The following is a 21,698-nucleotide window of genomic DNA, read 5'->3' on the forward strand; positions in this document are numbered from 1 at the left end:
TGACCAATTCCAAGCCTTATCGAGCTCCTTGTATAGCTGGTTCCAAAATGTCAAAATTTGATGGGGATGTTTTGCTCAATCCCACTGAATATCGGCAAGTTGTGGGTGCCCTCCAATATGTTACTTTCACACGGCCGGACCTTGCCTACTCAGTCAACCAGTTATGTCAGCACATGCATGCTCCCACTTCCGTGCACTGGACAGCAGCCAAACGTGTGTTGCGCTATTTGAAAGGCACAGTTGATTTTGGCCTTCATTTCTACAAAGGTGACATTACTCTCACTGCCTTCTGCGACTCTGATTGGGTTGGCAACCCCGATGATAGACGCTCCACGACTGGTTACAGCATCTTCTTAGGCTCCAATTTAATTTCTTGGTCCGCCAAGAAACAACATGTGGTATCTCGCTCTAGTACTGAAGCCGAGTATCGATCCATGGCCCTTGCCACTGCTGAAATGCTCTGGCTCCGCATGCTTATCAAAGAACTGAAGGTCTCTCTCCCATCTCCTCCAGTCCTTTGGTGTGACAATTCAGGTGCTCTTGCCCTCGCCTCTAACCCAGTATCTCACGCTCGAACTAAACATATTGAGGTGGATATTCACTTTATTCGGGAAAAAGTTACCAACCGTGACATTAACATTCGGTATGTGTCCACCTTGGATCAAGTCGCTGATATCTTCACCAAGGGACACACTGCTGATCGTTTTTGCTTCTTACGTGACAAACTGAAGGTCGCTCCTCCCATCAGTTTGCGGGGGGGTGTTAAGGGTATCCCTGAAAATCAGCAACAATACCAAATCACAGCAGCTCCTACATCTCCCTTCGAGAATCACGTTGAGACAGATGAGGACTCATCAAATCACCTTGACAGCCAGTGATGACAATTTCCCTTGTTTACAATACTTTCTTTCCTTATTCTGAATTATTTGAATTTCCTTGGCTGTAAATATCTTAGCAATAGTTGTATTAGGTTTATTGCTTTCCTTTTAGCTGTCACTCATTCATACACTTACCATTGTAATTCTACACTTACCATTTAGATGGTCATCTGTATTGTATTATAAAAAGGAAATCCAACACTGTTTTGGTCAAGCAACCAAAAACAGTTTCTCTAATTATTTTCAAAAGTATCACTGAAAGGTGTGTGCAGTGATATAGGAAGGAGAGAAAAAAAAAATTGGTGCGGAAGGTATGGGAGCAGGCCGGGAACGTAAAAGGAAGGCTCTTGCGAAATTTGCTTTTGGCGGAACGAAATCTCTGTTTTGTTCTTATTGTATATATAAGCAAAGAGTTACAATTGAAATCTAAGAGGATAACTAATACAACTAGAACTAGAAGAGCTAACACAACTAGAACTAGGAGAACTAACACAAACTAGAGAGCTTTAATACAAACAAATATAAACTAAACTACTTCATGTTCCTTAATAGCTGGTCTAGATCAAGAAGATTAGTGTTTAAGACTCAATTTACACGTATTTATGTTCTGGTTGTGTGTGTGCGTGTTTAGTCGGCGTCTTTGTCTCTGCCCTCCTGTAATGTGGATTGGATTTGGATGGGATATTGGGATGCATTCAAGTTGAAAATGCTTTAGGTCAAGAGCCCGTATCCTGGGCTCGGGCCATGGCTAGTGTCCAGATAAATCCCAAAACATAGTCCAACAAAAGAAACTAAATTAATTATTATTATTTAAAAAAAAAAAAAAGTTCGGACTAATTATTCTGTATGAATATTTCATTACATATAAGGCCACTTCATTTAAAGAGCCCACTGCAAATATAGAGAGACCAAGGCCAAGGCATTAAAACAGCCCACTAGATGCATTAAAGGAGCCCAAGCCGAATGTGGTATGTTGTAGAATGGCCTTTGCAATATCAGATAAAGTTTCCACGCAGAGCATGGAAATGGGCTCCGCAGAGCAATGGTCTTGACAAGCCCAGCCCAAAAATCTTACAACCACTTGAGACGACATTATACAAAACTTGTAAAATAACCATATTTTTACTGCTTTTTTTTTTTTTTTTTAATTAATTGATGCACATGGAGGGGACAAAGTCTTGCACACCTACATCTACCCTAACGATTTAATAATTACACTCCTAGGAACAATAAATCACCTTTCTTATTATTATTATAAACACATTTTTAATAAATAAATAATTAACTAATATTTAATATTTATATAAATAATGCTACTTTTTATATTCATTATACACCTACTAACGTGACGTGTTGTAAGTTGCTACTTCTCATGTCAATCACTTTAATTAAAAAAAAAAAATCATTTAAAACACACCACATCAACTAAGTGGTGTAAAGCGACTGCAAAGGGTACTAGCATTACTCTATTTACAGACACCGAAATCAAACATTCATATCTTGGATTTAGTAGGATTCTACAATAATTCTTCTATAAACAAAGTATTAGACAAATGGGTGCATGGTTTAATTATATGATCTATATCCAACTAACTTTTATTAGACAACTAATGCATCATACTAACACTAATAACCGACGAAGTTAGTAACAGCACAAAATAGAAAATACTTCTCAACAAAAACAACACTAATAACCCACTAAGTTACACAATTGTATCTTATTTTTCTTGAGAAGTATTTTATATTTTGTGCGTGTTTTGTGCTATGAAAAAGGAAAATTTTGTTTAGTGTTAAGTTACTCACGGCTTATTTCAAAACCTTATATCGATAGAAAAATATAAATTTAATTAATATTTTTTTAATACAAAAGAATTACAGGAGTGATCAGATTGAACATAAAGGGGTCTGCAAGCACATCAAACAAATTAGGCCTGTGTTACAGATCTTTGTTTCCTCCATTCATAGAGCAAGTAGGTTCTCCATGTAAGTAGAAACCCTCACAGAAAAAAACTTCGAAACCACCCCATATATGGAAAGTCCGTTTACTGCTCTGGTATTAGGGTCATACACTAACAACTCCTTACCATTCTGCCATACGATCACCCCATCTTTCCAACACCCAAGGGGGATCCCAATACTTGGAAAAGGGTCCAATCATCTCTACTTTGATCCAACAATCGTCAACTTTCATCACCCAAATTTCAACGAAATTGCTGGTTTGTTCACGCCAACGTCGCCAAGGATAGTAGATTATAGCCAGGGATTCATGGAGTACCCCGAGCTCCTTCCTGTAGACAGAGTAAGAACCTTCAGCATCTGGGACATGCACCTGCCGAAACACCTCATTCCCCATGTCAAAACATACCACAGACTCCTTAATTTCAACACTTGTGTTTTCCCTAAAAAGTTCAAGGCCCAGCCAATATGGCATTCCTTTCAGGATTGCCGAACACATATAATACGGCCCGATTGAACAGGGCACAATGGCATCGACTACTCTCCAAGAACCTGTACTCAGCTAGTACACCTCAGCTTCGGCATGATTTGGAGGTTCATCCCGGGAATACCAAATCCTCACCACCCTGTAATCATCAAGATGGTAACCAAAATAATAGTGGCTTTTTGAGATTTTTTTTTTTAAAAAAAAGTAAACGTATTTTAGAAAAATTTCAAATATGATTTTATTCCAATTAAAAAATTTGGTCATTCTTGTATTGTCATCAAACAAATAAATACGAATGATCATTTTATTTCAGCTTCTTGTATTCTTCGTAATACTTATTCTTAATTATAAATAATTAGTATTCTAACGTACCAAATGTAACCTTAGTTTGAACATTAGTTTTCACCTACAAGGCTACAAGATCTCTCAGTAAAACATTATTTTTCATCTTGTTAGCAGATGCCCCATATAAGGAGAGGGGGTGAAACCATTTTAAGAAAGATCGCATAACCCCTCTTTTTAATTTGCTAATGCTAGTAGGCAGTACCATATCTCAATCGTATCAATTAAAGAAGTTGAGTCAATTAATTAATTATTACACTTTCAAAATTAGTTCAATTCCTTGCTAAAATTAACTAATGAGCATTTTTCATGCTTGTTGCAACTAAATAAAAAGAAAAATGCTAGGGGCTCTCCGAGCTAGTATTCTTCTCATCCTAGGTGGATATTAATAGCATGTCTCTGCCAATTAATTATTTCGTGCACTTGAAGGTTTAGTGCATGAAACTTTATACATTGAGTGGCAACACTAAAATTTTTTGCCTACCTTATTAGTGTAGAAATATATAAAGCAATGAAAAGAGAGCAGAAGCAAAGAGATAAAAGAGAATAATAAAAACTACAATAGAATATAAAGTGATTGAAAACATAGTTTTGTCCTTACTCAACTGAGTGATAGGCTCAATCTTAAATGAAGTACACGTTTGAACTTTACACTTATCTATAAGATAATGTTAGTATTTTTGTTGGTTTAATTCGGTTTCAAAATGCTGAGGCTATTGTCCACGGGCTTAAACATTGATATAAAATGCTCAGAATCCAATCTCCACCGTTCATAATGTGGATTCATGTGTCATGATCCCTGCAAAGTTGGACCACAAACACTCATCGATCGGAGCTGTTGATCAAGGACCGATGGAATGTCAGGTAACTCTCCTCTGCAGGGGGTGTCCGGACAGGCTGCTAGGCTGTCTGGACACAAATTCCAGCAAGCATGTTTTTGGTTGCTCGCAAGGTCCTGTCCGTACAAGCACTAACGCTGTCTGGACACCTCGTAGAAATCATGCCCAAAACGTCTGTTTTATGTGGGCCCAGGTCTAGGGTTTTGTATGTGATATAAATACAACTTTATAGAAGAGAGAGACACGAAATTTCACCCAAGGTTTTGTGAGAGACTGTGCTTAGAGAGAAGATCTGTGTAAGCCTAATTATTCCTCTTAGAGGATTTTGTTAGTTTCATTGTGCGCTTCATTGAGAAGTCTATCGAAAGGATCCGGTAAAGGAGAATCACGTTGAAGAAGATTGTAAGCAAGGAGACGAGTTGGAGGCTTGTCGATCTTACAAAGTCAAAGGCTTGCATAGAGTTGTGAGTGTTCCTAGTGTCTGTAATCTCTGGATAATCTTTTGATAGTGATTTCCTGGGTTTGACTGCTCCCGGAGAGGTTTTACTTTTATAGCCTTTTTTAAAAGGTTTCCTCTTCGTCACCAAAATATTTGTGTGTGATTGTTCTTATTTTGGTAATTGTTTGCTTTTATAAATATCCATTAATTTCGCATAAATTGTGATATTTATTTGTTTAGCGTTTTTCATATAAGAATATATTTAAAGTGATCAAATTCTATTTGAATTCAAATGGTTATAGATGAGGATTATTGAAATATATTATACCGTATTACAATAATAATATTTATAGAGAAATTAAGGTTTGATAAATAAGATCAGATGATCAGATTGAACATAAAAGGGTCTGCAAGAAAATCAAACAAATTTGGGCTCTGTTACATATCTTTATTTCCTCACAGAGGAACTAGGCTCTCCATGTAAGTAAAAACGCAGGTAGAAAAAAGCGTGGGAACCACCCCATAAGGTGAAAGTTTGTTTACTGCTTTGATATTAGGATTATACACCAACAACTAATCGTTATTATTCTGCCATACGACCACGCCATCTCTCCAACACCCCAGCAGCATCCAAAAACTTGGAAGGTCCAATCCTCTGCACTTTGATCCAACGCTCGTCAACCCCATCATCATCTTTCGTCATCACCCAAAAGTCAACGAAATTTCTCACGTGTTCCCTCCAATGATTGCAGATTAAAGCCAGGGATTCATTCAATACCCCGAGCTTCTTCTAAGAACCTCTGCCTGCTGAAACACCTCCTTGCCCATGTCAAAAGAATATTATTGTACTCATGACCAATCCAATATGGCACTCCTTTCAAAATTACCGAACAGTTAAGTTTCCAGATTAAACAGGGCACAATGGCATCGAATACTCTCCAAGAACCCATACTTGTCGAGTACACCTCAACTTGGGCACGATCTCGAGGTTCATCGCACGGATACAAAATTCTCACTACTACAAACAACTATAAGAAATCGAAACTGGGAAACGAGCAGCCTAAGCAATAATCTATCTCTCTGTCGCACTCCTCATTACCATATGGCTTAAATCAGAAGTTCCAAAACAAAAATACCTTGCTTCTCATTCAAAACTTGTCCACAAAATGCTTTGGAGTGCCGTAACTCTACTCAGCTCAAGCAATAGATAGAGATAGTTTATGGTGGGGAAGTGATAGATAGAGATCGTTTTCGTCTCCACATGTACTTTCTGAAGATAAAGAGTCTGTTCTTGTGATGATTGACTTGTTGGTAGTGTGTTTCTTTCTTCCAATGTAAGCAAGGTATGAAAATTGCTTTAGAACAAGATGATCACTTTGAAGGGTCGCTTTCACATGCCGAAGTGGTTTCAGAAAAACAATGTGGATTTTGTTTTGCTATCAGGAAATGGAGATATAGCTTTTGGACTGTGAAAAGTGTTCATGTACATGCCTTCTTTTGTGCTGCATCAATAGGTGTAAGAGTTTAAATTCCACGTAAATTCACAAATCTAAGTGATTAGCATAATGTTGTTTGGTTGAAATTCGCAAGTTTAAGTTTTTGGGTTAAGTAATATCCTAGCATCTTGGAGTTTCTAGTTCCGTCATTTATACTTATTGCTAGGGAGAAAATATGCCCATCTAGTTATATTCATTTACCATTTTGTCATTGTCCATTCATATGGTGGCACGTGTCCCCATTGGCTTATAAAAGGAGAAATGTCTCCCTTTCTTCCGGACTCTCTCCACGTCTCCTCTCTGGAGGAGACTCATATTTCTCCATAACCTCCCTCACTCCCTTTCATATATCTCACTTTACACACACAAATTATCTGATATTAGAGGCATATTATCATTATATATTTTTATTCACATACAAGATGCTAATTAGCTTAGGCATTGGAGAGTCTTCGTCCTCAACCGAAAACTCTTTGACCGTATTCTCATTTTGCAAGAATACCATTGATGCACAGAGATTCAAATGCATAGAGATTCAACTCAAAGCTTGACTACGAAGAAATATCGCTAACAAACAGTAATGTGGACCAAACATTGCATCACCACTTAAAAAAATTAGGTTTGACCCCTCATTTACGCTTTGGTCATCTAATGAGAAATTCTGGTTCCATCCTTGCTAACAAATAATATGAAAGTGATGCTTTCATTGCATGGACAAGCCTACAAAGGAAGATATCCGGCTTGGGGGTCCCCAGCCCCCAAGCCATAAGATGGTCCCAAAAAAATAATTATATATATATAAAAAAAAAAAAAAACCTTTAAAAATTAAATTTTGTCCCCCAAAGAATTTTTTTTAAAAAAAATTTGTTCCCACAAACTAAAAGTTTTAATTCCGCCCACGAAAATACTCTTTATAATTTAAAGGAGGTAGTTTGAGTATATGAACAAATAATGGGAGACTCAACTGGAGGAAGATGTTAGAGACAGCTAGCTCAATGTGGTACAGCAAAGTCTACACAATGTGTCAAAAAAGAAGATGCTTTTCCAAAACTTCATTAGAATCTGATTATATTTGTTTATTGTTCAAAACAGAGACAAATTTTGTATGATGCTATGTATTTGCCAAAAGGTAGCAAACAATTGATGGCCCGCATGGAAGGAATTCTATGCACTTTTGCAGGATCTGAAGGTGTGTAATGCACCCAATTCAGAACTCATATATACAAAAATGCTTGCATATATAGTGAGCTGGATGCAATTGTCCTACTCACTCAAACTAGTCTACAAAGTGGAGCATGCAATGTCTTTGAGTGAAAAAAAGGGGAAAGAAAAAAAAGCCATCTTTTTTTGCTTTTACTACCTTTGCCCTCTCTTTCTCTGGGCTTTGAAGGGAAACCAATCATGCCATGGGTGGTGTGGAAGATTTGCAATAAAAAAAAAGGTCAATTTGATGGCTGTCTCAAAGTCAAAAAAAAAAAAAAAATGTACAGGCATGATGATGACAGGGATTACGTAACCTTTTTTGGCTGAATTGGAAGAAGCTTCTGAAGCCGAATGCTGATATTTTTCTTCTGACAAACCCATTCTGTATCTTATCTTGCCCTTGCTATGACTTTATCTTATCTGCCCTGTTTGCAAGCTTTTCTTTACTGCCCCTTTTGGTCTAAAGCAGTTGAAGATGAACATGTTAAAAAAAAAAAAAAATTACTGTGAATTCTCTTGCTTTACAGTTTGTGAGATGCAAATGAAATTAATGTTTATGTGATGGTGTAAACAATTTTCAATCTTTTTTTATTGAAACTTGATGCAGGAAGAATTTTAGAAAATTGTTATTTTAATTATGCATGTGTGTTTTAGTTTTCCTTTTCAATAAGGATTGAGTTTTTACTTTTCTATTAGGATTTGTTTTCCTTTTCCTATTAGGATTTGTTTTCATTTTCCAATTAGGTTTGCTTTTCCTTTTCCTTGTTAGTTTAGGAGGTGCCTAGCCTATATAAAGGCATCTAGTTTTTGTTGTTTTTCAATCCAATTTATACTATCAATTAAATTTAAGTCTATCAGAGTTATTTCTCTGTTTGCTTATTTTGGGCACTTAAGGATTTTCTCTTCCCTACTTGTTATTTTCTCTCTTCCTGAATTCCCTTTTCTATCTTCAAATCTTAGTTTCTGCTGCTTTTATACGCTGTCAGAACAATCCTAGTTCTGCCCGGCGTCAGTTGGTATCAGAACTTAGCGTCTTCTTGGGATGAATTTTTTCATTAGTTTTTCATGACTAGTGGTCGTGGTCGACGTGGACAGGTTCCGAAGGAGGAAGTCCCTTACCATGAGCGCAGTATACAAGACGTGATGATTGAAGATTTGCAAAGGCAGGTTGCGGAGTTAACCCAGCGTCTAGCGGCGCAAAACTTGGAGATGTATTGCGATATTGACGGTCGCAATTCAAAATCCAATTTCGAGAACCCGTATCACAAGCCTGTTCAAATCTTAGTTTCTACTGCTTTTATACGCTGTCAGAACAATCCTAGTTTTACCCGGCGTCAAAACTTGACACCAGCTAGGATGTTAAATCACCGCTTAGAGTCCATTTAGCTCTTTAAAAGTGCGTTTTTAAACAAAATGGCCAAAAGTCTCATTTATGAGTTTTTTTTTCTTTTAATGGCGGTTTGAAAATGTGATAAATTTTACATTTTTTAGTTGCATAAATGGGGTGTGCTTTTAAAAACATGCAATTTTCAAAGCCAAAATGTGATTTTACTATATGCTTAACTATACTATTTAAAAAAAAAAAAATCGTGTTTTCATTTTTTTTTTTTTAAATCACAGAATCGCAAATTCAAACGAACCCTTATTCCAAAAATTTAAAGCGAATAAAAAATAAAAAATTTAATTAATATTCTAACACTCTTTTTCATGTGTGAGCTCAATTTTTTCCTCAAAATGTGAGACTCAATAAGTAAAAAATTCAAATTCAGAATCTTTATTTTAATATCATAATATGTCATCTTTTATTCTAAAAATAAAAAATAAAATAAAATAAAAAATAAAAAAGCATGAGAAGTCAATTGGGAATTGGGGATGTAATAGATTGATAACTATGAACTAGACAATGCCTAGTTGAATACTTCATAGAAGTGCTTTTTACATTAAAAGACGCACACACATCAGTCAAATTAAAGTGGAACACACACAAGCTGAGTACATGATTACGTGAGCAGTTTTGTTCAGATTACTGATGCCCTTTCTCTACTAGCAGGCTTGATTATATAAATTAACATGATCACATTGTTCATATCTCTTACAGGGACACATCCATGGAATCTATTTTGATCATAAATGGGAAGTTGTTGAATGTCAATGGTCGTCGGTTGCCTTGTCCTAATTTATAATCAGTTTGACAATTCAAAGCAACGACTAGAACTTCTGGTCCTTGTATTTTGGTTGTATATATGTTATTTGCTTCTTAGTAGTAGATTTATTGTACAGTAGAGAAATAAATAAAAAAAACTGTTATAGTTTCAGAATTATTAGTTACAAAGACATAAAGTGTAGGACAGACATAGCAGAAGCTGCATTTAATGTATGATGACTTTTACCCTTGTCAGGATTGACTATAATCTCTCATCTACAATTGTGAGAGGCTCTCGATAAGACCCACGTGCTTTTACAGGTGTTTTGATTATCCAAATATCATTTTTAAAATGGTTAACTTTATCGGAAGCCTCTCTCAATTGCGTGTCGAATTGTAATCGAACAGGCACCCGATAACTGTACATTTGAATTATTTTGAGTTTTCCGTTAATCAGTCATATGTTGCGTAAGCAATTACATGTCTAACAGGCGTCTACTTCCATTTCACATGACCATTTGATTATAATGGCGTTGAGCTACAATTGTGAGAGGCTCTCGATGCGACCCACATGTTTGAACATGTGTTTTTACTATCCAAATGTCTTTTTTCAAACATGTGAACCTTATTGGAAGCCTCTCTCAATTGCATGTCAGATTGCAATCGAGCAGGCACCCGGTAACGATACATTTGAATTATTCTGGCTTTTCCATTAATCAATCATATGTTGCATTAGCAATTACATGTCTAACAAGGCATCTACTTCCATTTCACAAGATCATTTGATTACAATTGTGTTGAACTACAATTAGGAGAGGCTCTCGATGAGACCCACATGCTCAAACATGTGTTTTGACTATCCAAATATCTTTTTAAATAGGTGAAACTTATCTGAAGCCTCTCTCAATTGCCTATCAAATTGTAATCGGGCAAGCACTCCGTGACGGTACATTTGGATTATTTTGGCTTTTCCGTTAATCAGTCAAATGTTGCATTAGCAATTATATGTCTAACAAGGCGTCTACTTCCATTCCACAAGACCATTTGATTACAATGATATTGGACATGTGCCCCTTTGCTATACACAATTTATGCATTACCCAGATCTCTGAAATAGGAAAAAAAAAAAAAAAATTTTGATCACTCGTCTCACAACTTGCCCTCCCAGAATCCACCAAAATTATTTCCATAGGTTTAAGGGGTCATGTGTAGTAGCCAGGATGGATAAATTGAACAGGTGTAGTGATCCATAGCTTCTGTGTCTTTTACGCAGCAAGCAATTAGCATGTTTAAAAGGATTGGAAAACATGGTCAACTGGCAGCCTCTGAGATGCTGTGCAACGATGGTTGCCATGTTCTTGGCCTGGCTGTGGCAGAGTTGTTTGTTGATGATGTTGGTGTTGGTGTCCTCGATGATCGGTGTCTCTCATGCTTGCTCACCTGAAATGCAATGACATAATCTGTTGAGTGATAATGAATAGTAAATATTTGCACATGGGGCTTTCAACAGCACATATTATTCTTCATTTTAATCATTTTTAGCCTCTGACTTAAGGGAGCTCAAGCATCTGCTATTATTTTTATGCCCATCTTCTGAATTAGTTTATTTTTAATGTAATTTTTTCTGATTATGTTGTACTTGAAAACCATTAATTTAAATATATGATTAACTACTTGATTCAGAACCAACAAACAAAATTACTGTTTATTGAAGTTTTACATGGTTGTCGGCCTTCTCCTGCTCAGATCTTCTTGCTGTTGTCTCTGACTTCTCCTTTACCCTCTCTGTCTTCTCTCCTGATTCTGACTGGTTTTTCTTCATCTTTGCTTGCTTCTTTGCCCACAACCCTTTCATAACCTCTACAACCCACAAAGCAAAATTGGATTTTGATGTCAGATTATGCTCAAAATTAACACTCTCCCCCACAAACAAACAAAAAAACACAGGGAAAGAAATTAACCAACATACCTTGAGCTGTGATGAGTCTATAAACTTGTCCAAGAACAAGGGTGTCTGTCGGTCTGAGCAGCTTGATCCTTGTTACACGAACCTGGTTGTTATTATTGTTGTTGTTTTTGTTGATGATGATGTCATTCTTTGCCGTGCAATCTTCCTTGCCATTGTTGGATGGACACAAGGCGGTGGAGATGAGCAGAGCAACATAGTGACCAGGATTCATCTTCATGATCTCACTTGCGCTCACAGACCAATAAAACTTATCCACTTTCCCATTTGGGTGTTGTAGCTCTAGCGTTGCTGCATCAATGGCTTGGCAATTCCCCATCTCTCTGTGCCTCTCTCTCTCTCTCTCTATAGAAGAAGAAGAAGGAAGAAGAAGAAGATGGTGATGAGGAAACCAATGAACAAATTAAAGCTCAAGTATGTAGCAGCCTCTTTATACCCACCACCCACCACTTGGTAGAAGTAAATGACCAAAAATAAAAGAAACCGACTAAGGGTAAAAAATGTTGTATGGTAATGATAATGTGTGACAGTGTGAGAGACATTATGGGAATCAATGGCAGTTTGGGAATTAAAGTGATGACATGGTGGCATGATTGTCCTAACATGGCATTATGTGGTGAGATATGGATGGTCGGCTGAGGAGACAAAAGGAAGTAGGGCCATAGGTGTTTTGGTCCGTTACATGTGGATGAGATGTGGCTTGATAAGGTAAATCCTCAGTGCCTTTCATGCAATGTCAAATTTTATAAGATGAAAATAGTTTTTTTTTTTTAATTGTTTGTTTATGTCTTTTAACTTAATAACATAAAACAAATGGCCTCAAAGGTAAATCAATCGATTGGAAATCACGTCTCATAAAGCAGAAGTCACTAGTTCGAATCACAATCGTCCTCTTCCTCCCTAAGTTGGTCATATCATCAAAAATGCATGCAAAATGCAAAATATGATGCATGACTAGTTATTATTAGCATTTGAAGAATTTTTGTGCCAAAATTCATATGATGAAAAACATTGGTGCAAAGGAATTTTTATTTATTTTTTTTTTGGAAGGGGGAGGAAAGGTCAACATAGGTTTAAACAAATCAACATGAATACAACTCATTTAATTAATGATGTCAAACAAAAGTGAATAAGCTCTTCTTATATATATATATATATATATATATATATATATATATCAGAATTCTCATCATTAGTCTAAGACAGTATCATAGTTTTCAAGCATTTTCTTTTTCTTGGTAATTCTTGTTAATTTAAACTTCAATTAACCATAGTTCATCCATCCTAGCTATTACCTTTTCTTTTCTTTTCTTTTCTTTTCAATATGGGAGAGGGGGGAAGGGGAATCCAATAGCTATTACCTTAAGGTCAAAAGAGTTGAGCTTGATAAACTGGGTTTTAACATTCACTACCCCATTGCATGATTTAGAGACTCATTATTCACATCTACATGACATCTAAAGAGTAGTAAATTATTAAATCTGACATATATTTTCAGATAAATGTACCTATGTGAGAATCGCGAAATCAAATCCTCTCTAGTTCAAATTGAAAGGAGCTGGTTTCTTAAAACGGTGGGACAAAATTGTCCAAAAAAATAAAATGACAATTTTACCCCTAATTTAAACTGAAAAGATTCGATTAGGAGAATCGGATGCTATATTATATATGTATATCACATTATTTATTAAAAATGAATATAGTATGACAAATGACAATAAATATTAGTTTAACAAACTGGATTAAATAATATTTTTTTTTCCAAATTAAACAAAATTTATATACTTAATTATATATAATTCGATACAACCAAAGTGCGCGTGGCAGAGTGCGAAGACAAGTGGGGGAGGAGACTCACCCAACGGATGAGAAGGAGGGGGCGGCGTGAAATTTTGTGTTGCGAGGGAAAGAAAACGTGAAAGACGCCTCGGCAGTGGGCCCCTTATTCTCGGCACCATCAAAATCACACCGAGCTTCCCTCGACACGTAATGAGTGCGTGTCGCGCGTGGGGGGTTTCGGGGGCACTTTTGTGTTTACCTTTTTCTGTCCGTTACATTCCAAAATCCAAAAGCGTCCTTCAAAAAGAGGGCAGATCCCATTTGCATTTGCTAAAGCCTAAATAATTGCAAAAGCTTGGCTTCTCTTTTCTTTTCTTTTTGTTTTTCTTTCTTTTTTTTGTTTTAGGTGTTTGTGTTTTTCTTTATTACAGGGTGTTTGGGGTTATGTTCTTACCTGTATTTGATCTCGCGGTAGCTTCACGTGAGAGGGTATTTAGATTTTTTCTTATTCGGATGGATGTTCGAATAGTTCGAACAATTGTCTGAAAAAGTATCCAGATGCCTATCCGAGTAGAATAAGAATTGATCACAATCTCTCAATTTTCACGTGAGAGGCTATTTGGACCTCATCTTATTCGGATGGATGTTCGAACGGTTCAAACAACTGTCTGAAAAAAAAAAAAAATGTTAGGGCACCTATCCGAGCAAAATAAGAATTGCTCACAATCTCTCATTTCACACGTATCGAGAAATTATCGAGCTAAGTCGAATTTTGAATATGAATCTAAGGAGATTATCATGGTAAATAAGTCAAAATGTTTATGGAGATTTGACTAGTTATTTTGAACTCCCTCTTAAGGTTTGATTATGTGTTTGAAACTCATAATGTAATTTATGATCTAATTTAAAAAGATGCCATCTAAAGTAATGTTTTTCAAAATCATGATGAAAATCATAATTTAGGTAAATCTTTTAGTGGAATTTTCTAAAGTCATTTGGGTTTCAAGGTATTGTGGTTTCTAGCTCTTTCATTTTCTTATTTGTTAACCATGATGTTTTGTATAATTTTAACAATATTTTATGGATAGTACGTGAGATTTTTAAACTCAGCTTTATTCTAGCTCTTGGCATAAGAACAATAAAAATTTGCCAAAAAAAAAAGACAAAGCAATAATAGATTAACATGCATTGGCACAAACAATCGATCCCCATAATCTAAGAAATAATTTCTAAAATTTAAAATAATTCCTCCATAACCATGACTAAGCTATTTATCAGTGTGATATGACCATAATAAGGTTCTATCGAGGGCCCGTATCACGTTATGACTCGGGCCCTAAAGGGTCATTATCCGCCAAATTCTTGATCGAGATTTTCTAGAATTATCTGTTTGAATTCTCTTTTAAATATTGAATCGGGTCCCTTCTCATTTGAAGTTCGAGCGGACTACAATTGAGATAGAGAATTATGAGTGATCCCAATCCACAAATTTCTTTATATTCAATGATAAATGCAATTGTGCTAGGTCTTTCAAATTGAGAATAAATGGACTTAATACAGCAACTTGTGGTGCCACTACCCTGTCAGAATTTCTGTCTTCGAAATTCTTTGCTACTTCTTTGAAATTTGATGATTGAAAAATAATTTGGTCCCACTAAGAACATCACACGTCTGACCACACCTACTTGAGAAACTCATGTTGTATTAGAAATAAATAAATTAGAAAGATTACCCAAAGAATTCCTCCTCTTTTCCCTCATCTGCATTTGATTGCATTAAAATATTAATTAAATTTATTATTATTTTATTATTAATTTAAACTTTTAAGATAATTATAAGTCTTAAGTTCAAAATTTCTTTCTGATTTTTTTTTTTAATCTCATATTTCAATTAAATATTCTAGGGTTACTGCTATAATTAGTACATTCATGCTCACTTGTTTCCTTAAGTTCTAATTGAAAACTGATCTCTCAAATCAAATCTTGCTTTTTCAGGTATATAATATGAAATCCCCATTTCTTAATCTTTTCCTTTTAACCCCTTTTTTTTTTTTTTTTTTTTTTGAAATCCCCATCTTTTAACCTTTTTTCTTATATTATTGTTATTTTTTTATTTTTTATTTTGATAGATTATTATAGTTTATCTTCTGAAACAAAGGACCTCGTATAGTTAAGAAAGAACAGCTAGCACATCCTTCCCCCACGTGAAATCAATCTAACCACATGCCAAATTGTACTTTTCCATATCTTGAAACCCTAATTACAACTATAATAATAAGAGTTAATTTCCTTTTTCCCTAAGCTAAAAAGAAGTATTTTGAAATTGGGCATCAACCAAATCCAGTGGGCATCGAAAGCTTCAATGTCTACCTGGGAAACAGAGAGAGATGATCTTTGCTTCAACCGGAAGAGAAACAACAGTAAATGTTCAAAATAATGCAACTTAGACTCTTGTAGATCTTTCTATATATATGGTAATTAAACTACTCCCGAGGAATCTTTGACAAATCTTATTTTTTTTTGCTAGTATTCAAATGTTAGTCATATTAGGGTTTATGGATTGGAACCTATGGCAATTAGCTGTCTAAATTATTATAATGATAGAGCTCACATGGGACATAACTGCCCAAATAAATTTTGAGTTGTCTAACCACTTATCCGAACAGTTGAATCTCACATTAGCTCTCTCACAATAGTAATCTAGGCAGCCAATTGTTGTGGATCTAATCATAAGGTTTATACCTATTGATTGGAATCCCCTGCAATCTGAACAGGGAATTGCAGAAAATTTGGATTCCTAGGCCTTTGTCGGATCACTTATTTGGGCAGTTAAATCCCACATGGACTCTCTTACAATAATAATTTGGGTAGCTAATTGTTGAGGATTCAACCATAAACTCTATGCCTATTGATTGGAATCCTTTACAACCTGGACTCGAAATTGGAAAAAATCCGGATTCATATGCCTCCAAGTAATGTAAATTTTTTAATTTTTTTTTTGAAGTAATAACCCTAATGAGGCTTCAAAAGTTTCAAGTGAAAAGAAAAGATAGAAAATTAATAATAACAACACAAAAGAAAACACTATTGCCACTAATGATAGTCTGATTTGATCCAAAATCCTAGAAATGTGTAAGTGAATCCAGCCATGTGAAAGCTTTAGGTATGAAGGCTTCCAACACCCTTAAATGATGCATTTTTTTTTTTTCTTGCTAAAAAATGTAGCTGAAGAAGATGGTGGACTACAACCATTAAATACTTGAAGAAAGATCTTAACTTCTTTTGTACAAAATCTCCCAAGCCATATATTTTATATGGGAAGTCCAACCTTTGCCATTATTTGTGCTTTGATTTTAGTATAAAACAAGTGGGTGGCATTCAGCTCCTTCTCCTTTTCATGAATTGAATTTGGGTGGGTGCAACTTGTGTAGGCCCCATTGCCATTACTTTGGCATTTAACATTCTGATCACAACTTCCTCACCAAACAGCATGAAGAGTATTTTTGGGATTCTTGTGGTGAGATGATTTTTGTCCCTTTCATCTTATGTACCTAAAATGGATGACACAAGCCAAGAAGTTAGCCTAGGGCACCAATTTTTTTTTATATTTGTGCCTATGTCATTGGAAGAGAAACAAACATAGATGAAAATAATAAGCCAATGTTTTGTTAGTTAGGGTTTATATTTAGGTACACATTATTTTAAATTGGACAATAACAATCTGGTTGCTAAGATCCAACCAAAAAAAATAAAAAAAATTAAGGGAATACTACTTATTTAGTCCTTAGAGTTTGTAGTTGTACCAAATTAACCATTGGGCTATCAAAAGTATCTTAAATATCTCTAGGGTAAGTTATTTGTCTAAAATGGTTCTTGTGGTCAACTTTTTGACAAAAACCGTTAGATGTACACACAAATTCATGTCACAACTTAATCCCTGATTAACACATGACATAGCCGGAGCCTGGAGACTCAATTTGTTGAAAATTTACACCTTAAACCCCAATTTATTTTACGGCCCCTTTACTAGGTGAGGGGCGATCCCCCCTCCCCCACATCAAACTCGGCAAATTTCCTCTCTATTTTAGTTTTAAAAATGTTTTTTTTTTCTTTTCTATTTTAGTTACCAACTTTTTTAAAGCATTTATATCTCACTCTCTATTTTAGTTATCCACTTCCACTATTCCATTCAAATATTCTTTCTCCAACAATTATATCTTTGAAAATTGTCTTTTCTTAACACTCATATTTTAAAAATTCCATCTCTTCTCGATGGTCATTATTTTAATTACAAAAAATCATATATTTGTAATGGTAATATTTTTTTCAAATTTTGTTTTTCCTTAACGTTCATAATTTTATTAAAATTTTCTAACAATCATTTCTTAAAAAATTCGTGTAGAAAGGAAAAGTATGCTTCAGAGGAGAGAAAGAAAGAGAGGAGAGGAGAGGAGAAAAGAGAACAACAAAAAGGGAAAAAAAAAATTGAGAGGAGAGAGAACGATAATATATATATATTGAGAGGAGAGAGAACGATAATATATATATAATTTTGGGAAAATTATTCTTTCTCCCCATGAATTACCAGTCGATGATCATATACCCCCATAAACTACCAATTTTATATTATGGCCCCATCAAACTACCATTTTGTTACCAAAAATCTCCTTCTGTCAATCAAGGTCGTTAAGTCGGACAGTCAACCCATCACGTGCGCGTCACATGCCTTTAATGTATATGCATTTTTTTTGGGTAATTATCTTTTTCCTCGTGAACTACCACTCGATTACTATATACCTCCATCAATTACCAACTTTACGCCCACGTAATGGGTTGACCATCCGACTTAACGACCTTGGCTGACGGAATGGGGGTTTTGGTAACGAAATGGTAGTTTGATAGGGTCGTAATGTAAAGTTGGTAGTTGATGGAGATATATGATAATCGAGTGATAGTTCATGAAAAAAAAAAAAAAAAAAAGAAAAAAAGAGTAAACTATAATTTTATAATAGGGTTAGTCATCAGCTATGCTACGTGTGAATTCGATTGTGCATCCAATGGTTTCCGTCAAATGGCTTATGACATGAATCATTTTGGACATATACATTACCTCAAAGTCATCAACTATGCTACGTGTGAATCTTTGTGTGCATGTAATGTTTCTGTCAAATAGTTGATGATAGGAACCATTTTGAATAGATACCTTAATTACCCCAACAATATTTACAATGCTTTCAGTTTATTTACTACAACCGTAAATTCCATAGACCAATTAGATAATTTTCTTAATAATTAATCTAGTGGTTGACATTATTATATCCAGTAATGAAAATGATAATGATGAACATTCCTACGTAACCATCTAAGAGCATTTCCAATGGAAGAGCCAGATGTTACTTTTATCTAAACTAGCTCTTCAAATGTTCAAAAAACCTCCCACATTGGATGAGCCAAAAATATATGTAAAATATAAATTTGATTAGAAGAGCTAAAAAAAAAGTTAAATGTAGCAGCACTTTTTAAGGGAGCCATTTTATTTTTTAGTGTTTCTCTCTCCTGCTTTATCTTTTTCTCAAATCTTTTCCCACCTTTTTTTATAAATATAACTAATCGGATGTAGAGACACTTAAAAATGGCATAGCTAAACTAGATAAAAGTGAATTTTGAAAAGCCATTTTACATAAAAATATAGCTCTTCCATTGGGAATGCTCTAATAGGCAGACTGATAGCTGAACCTTGAAAACGCTAACAGAATGTCTAAGCACTAACCCTATTTATGTGGAGGTAGAAGACGGGGGTAAATTTTGGATTTCTGTTACTATTTTTTTAACTACAAAAGGTAAGTAATCCTATTAAGATTTATGAATTTGTCTTGCCTTCAAGAAAAAAATCATAGAAAATTTTCTTGTAAAAAAATGAATGGTGAAAATTGTCTCAAGTGAAGCTCAACTTCAGAGCATTTACCAGATAGGGTTGTGGGTACATTTCTATATGCTTATGGTCCATAATTAGCCCCCCTTCTTTGAATGAAATGATTACTATCTTTTCTTTAAATGTCACAATAATAAGAAGAATATGTCATTATACGACAATTATTAAGGCAGGGGTGGTCCAGTTCTTGGAGATCCTATACCCAATAATACTCCATGAACCCTAATCTATAAAATTTTGTATAATGAACCATTGGAATTCCACTTGTTGGAATCCTAATTCCTCAGCCCCATCAACAACTAAGCCATTAGGAGCCTAGAATCAATATTAATTTTTTCTAAAACTGGAACCATAATTTTGTATTGAACCTAAAAGCAATTGCTTTCACATGGTTCCCCACCCATGAATTATTCCAGGCACATAAACATCCATTGGCTCATACCAAGGTCCACTCAAAGACATATAATTTGTGGAATTCGAGCCATTCGGTCAAAATAAATGGCCTAAATTGAGCCACGTCAACCCTCAAAGAAAAAGAAATGACGAAAGGAGAAGAGGTGGCTGACCACCTCCTTGGTGGGTGAAGGGGTGGTTAGCCACCTTGTGAACCATCGGAGGTGGCCAAAACTGGTGGTTCAACCATTTAAGGGGTGATCAGATCACTCGTTTGCCTTTTATATTTTTTTGGCAGGACCTGTCCTTCCATAATATACTATTATCATTGAGTCAAATGGAGTTTAAAAAGGCACTGGGAGGTAGGTAGCTGTCACAATTCAAATCAATTTGGAGTACTGTCACCTGATTAATCAGAAATGACACCAATTATTGGGTGCTTAATTCTATGGCCTATCAAACCCAATTTCACCCACTAGAAAATGACATGCAGATACCACAGCAACCTCAAACCTAACATGCTGCATAGCATATTCTCAGGCTCACCAATCCCCTATAAGTTGCCACTTCCTGGTTCCTTGCAGAAGTTTGCAACTTGAAGTTTGAATTTTCCATCAAAATTAAATTAGTGTAGGGCCATGGAGCTCCATGAGTTGAATCTAATTTTTTATAAGGAATCAAAATTTTATTAAAGGAAGAGTCACAACCCGGTGGTTGGTACACAAAAAGTATATAAGAAAGAACCTAGCTAGAAAGATAAAAGATCAAGAAAAACATGAAAAAGCACATTAGGAAAGTCTAAGGCAGCTGCCCAAAGAAAACTGTATTGAAGAAGAAAAACTTTAGTTTCGCCACCGTTTTCAACATTCAGCAGTGTGAAAGATGGTGTCGTCTAACCTTTTCTGGTGGTCTTTGGAAGGAAAGGAATGATAAAAGCTTGGCCTCACTTCTATCTTGTTTAGGAGATTGGGGAAGCTTAATACTCACCTGACTCTTTTATGCTTACATGCAACCAAGTTAAAGTGATTTTTTTAAGTCATTGTACAAGCACAATATGATTCAAAAACATAATCTCCACAAGGAAGCTCACAAATCAAGCAGTTATAATATCATTCAAAATCATAATACTTTAAACGACTTGGGTCAAATTGAAATGGATAGAGATGCACTGATAACTATAAAAGAAAACCAGAAAAAAGTGAAAAGAGTGGAGAGCAATAAAACTACTTAAGTGCTTGTTCAAATCCAGTTCTGCCTTTGGATTTACAGCAAAGAAAACAATTAAATAAATGTTCTAAGGCATCCTATAAAGGGAAAGGCTAATCTTATACTGCTTTAGCATGTAAATAAGATTCACAAGTAATAGAGGCAACAATGATTTATAACAAGATTGCACAAAGAGCTTGGAGAACCTTCAACAGAGAAATATAATATAAGATAACCTTATAACTCAGTGCTGCTCGTTATCATACAGACGGGAAATACTTGTTTAGATTGAAGGGCAGTGAATAAAATTCCTCACTCCTTGTATCACCTTTGAAGGACCGGAACTTGTCCCACCAATGTTTACCTCTGTCTTTCCTGATTCCACCGTCCCTCCGATGCAGTGTGTTGTCCAGGAAATATGCCACGCAGCCCGCAACAAAAGCTTCTGATGAAAAAGGGACATTCACAATATCGTTGAACTGCCAAGGAAAGAAAGAAAGGCATTATTGTTAAATCACCACTTATTTCAAGATCTTAAGCTGATAAAAATGAAAAAATTTTATCATTTAATCAATACCAATATTTTAATGCTCCTCACGAGTTAACTCAAACTCCCCTTTAATAGACGAGGCCCAACATG

General features: G+C 35.4%; 1 protein-coding gene across 1 annotated transcript; it reads right to left on the minus strand.

The window, feature by feature from the left end:
* Positions 1 to 10,791: 10,791 nt before the first annotated feature.
* LOC132175376 (uncharacterized) lies at positions 10,792 to 12,168 on the minus strand. The gene is made up of 3 exons (XM_059587314.1): positions 11,753 to 12,168; positions 11,504 to 11,643; positions 10,792 to 11,223 (listed from the first exon to the last, which is right to left on the minus strand). The coding sequence occupies exons 1-3, from the start codon at positions 12,066 to 12,068 to the stop codon at positions 11,095 to 11,097; spliced, it is 585 nt and encodes a 194-aa protein (XP_059443297.1). The 5' UTR covers positions 12,069 to 12,168; the 3' UTR covers positions 10,792 to 11,094.
* Positions 12,169 to 21,698: the final 9,530 nt, after the last annotated feature.

Source organism: Corylus avellana, chromosome ca3, assembly GCF_901000735.1.
Source record: "Corylus avellana chromosome ca3, CavTom2PMs-1.0".
Taxonomy (NCBI): domain Eukaryota; kingdom Viridiplantae; phylum Streptophyta; class Magnoliopsida; order Fagales; family Betulaceae; genus Corylus; species Corylus avellana.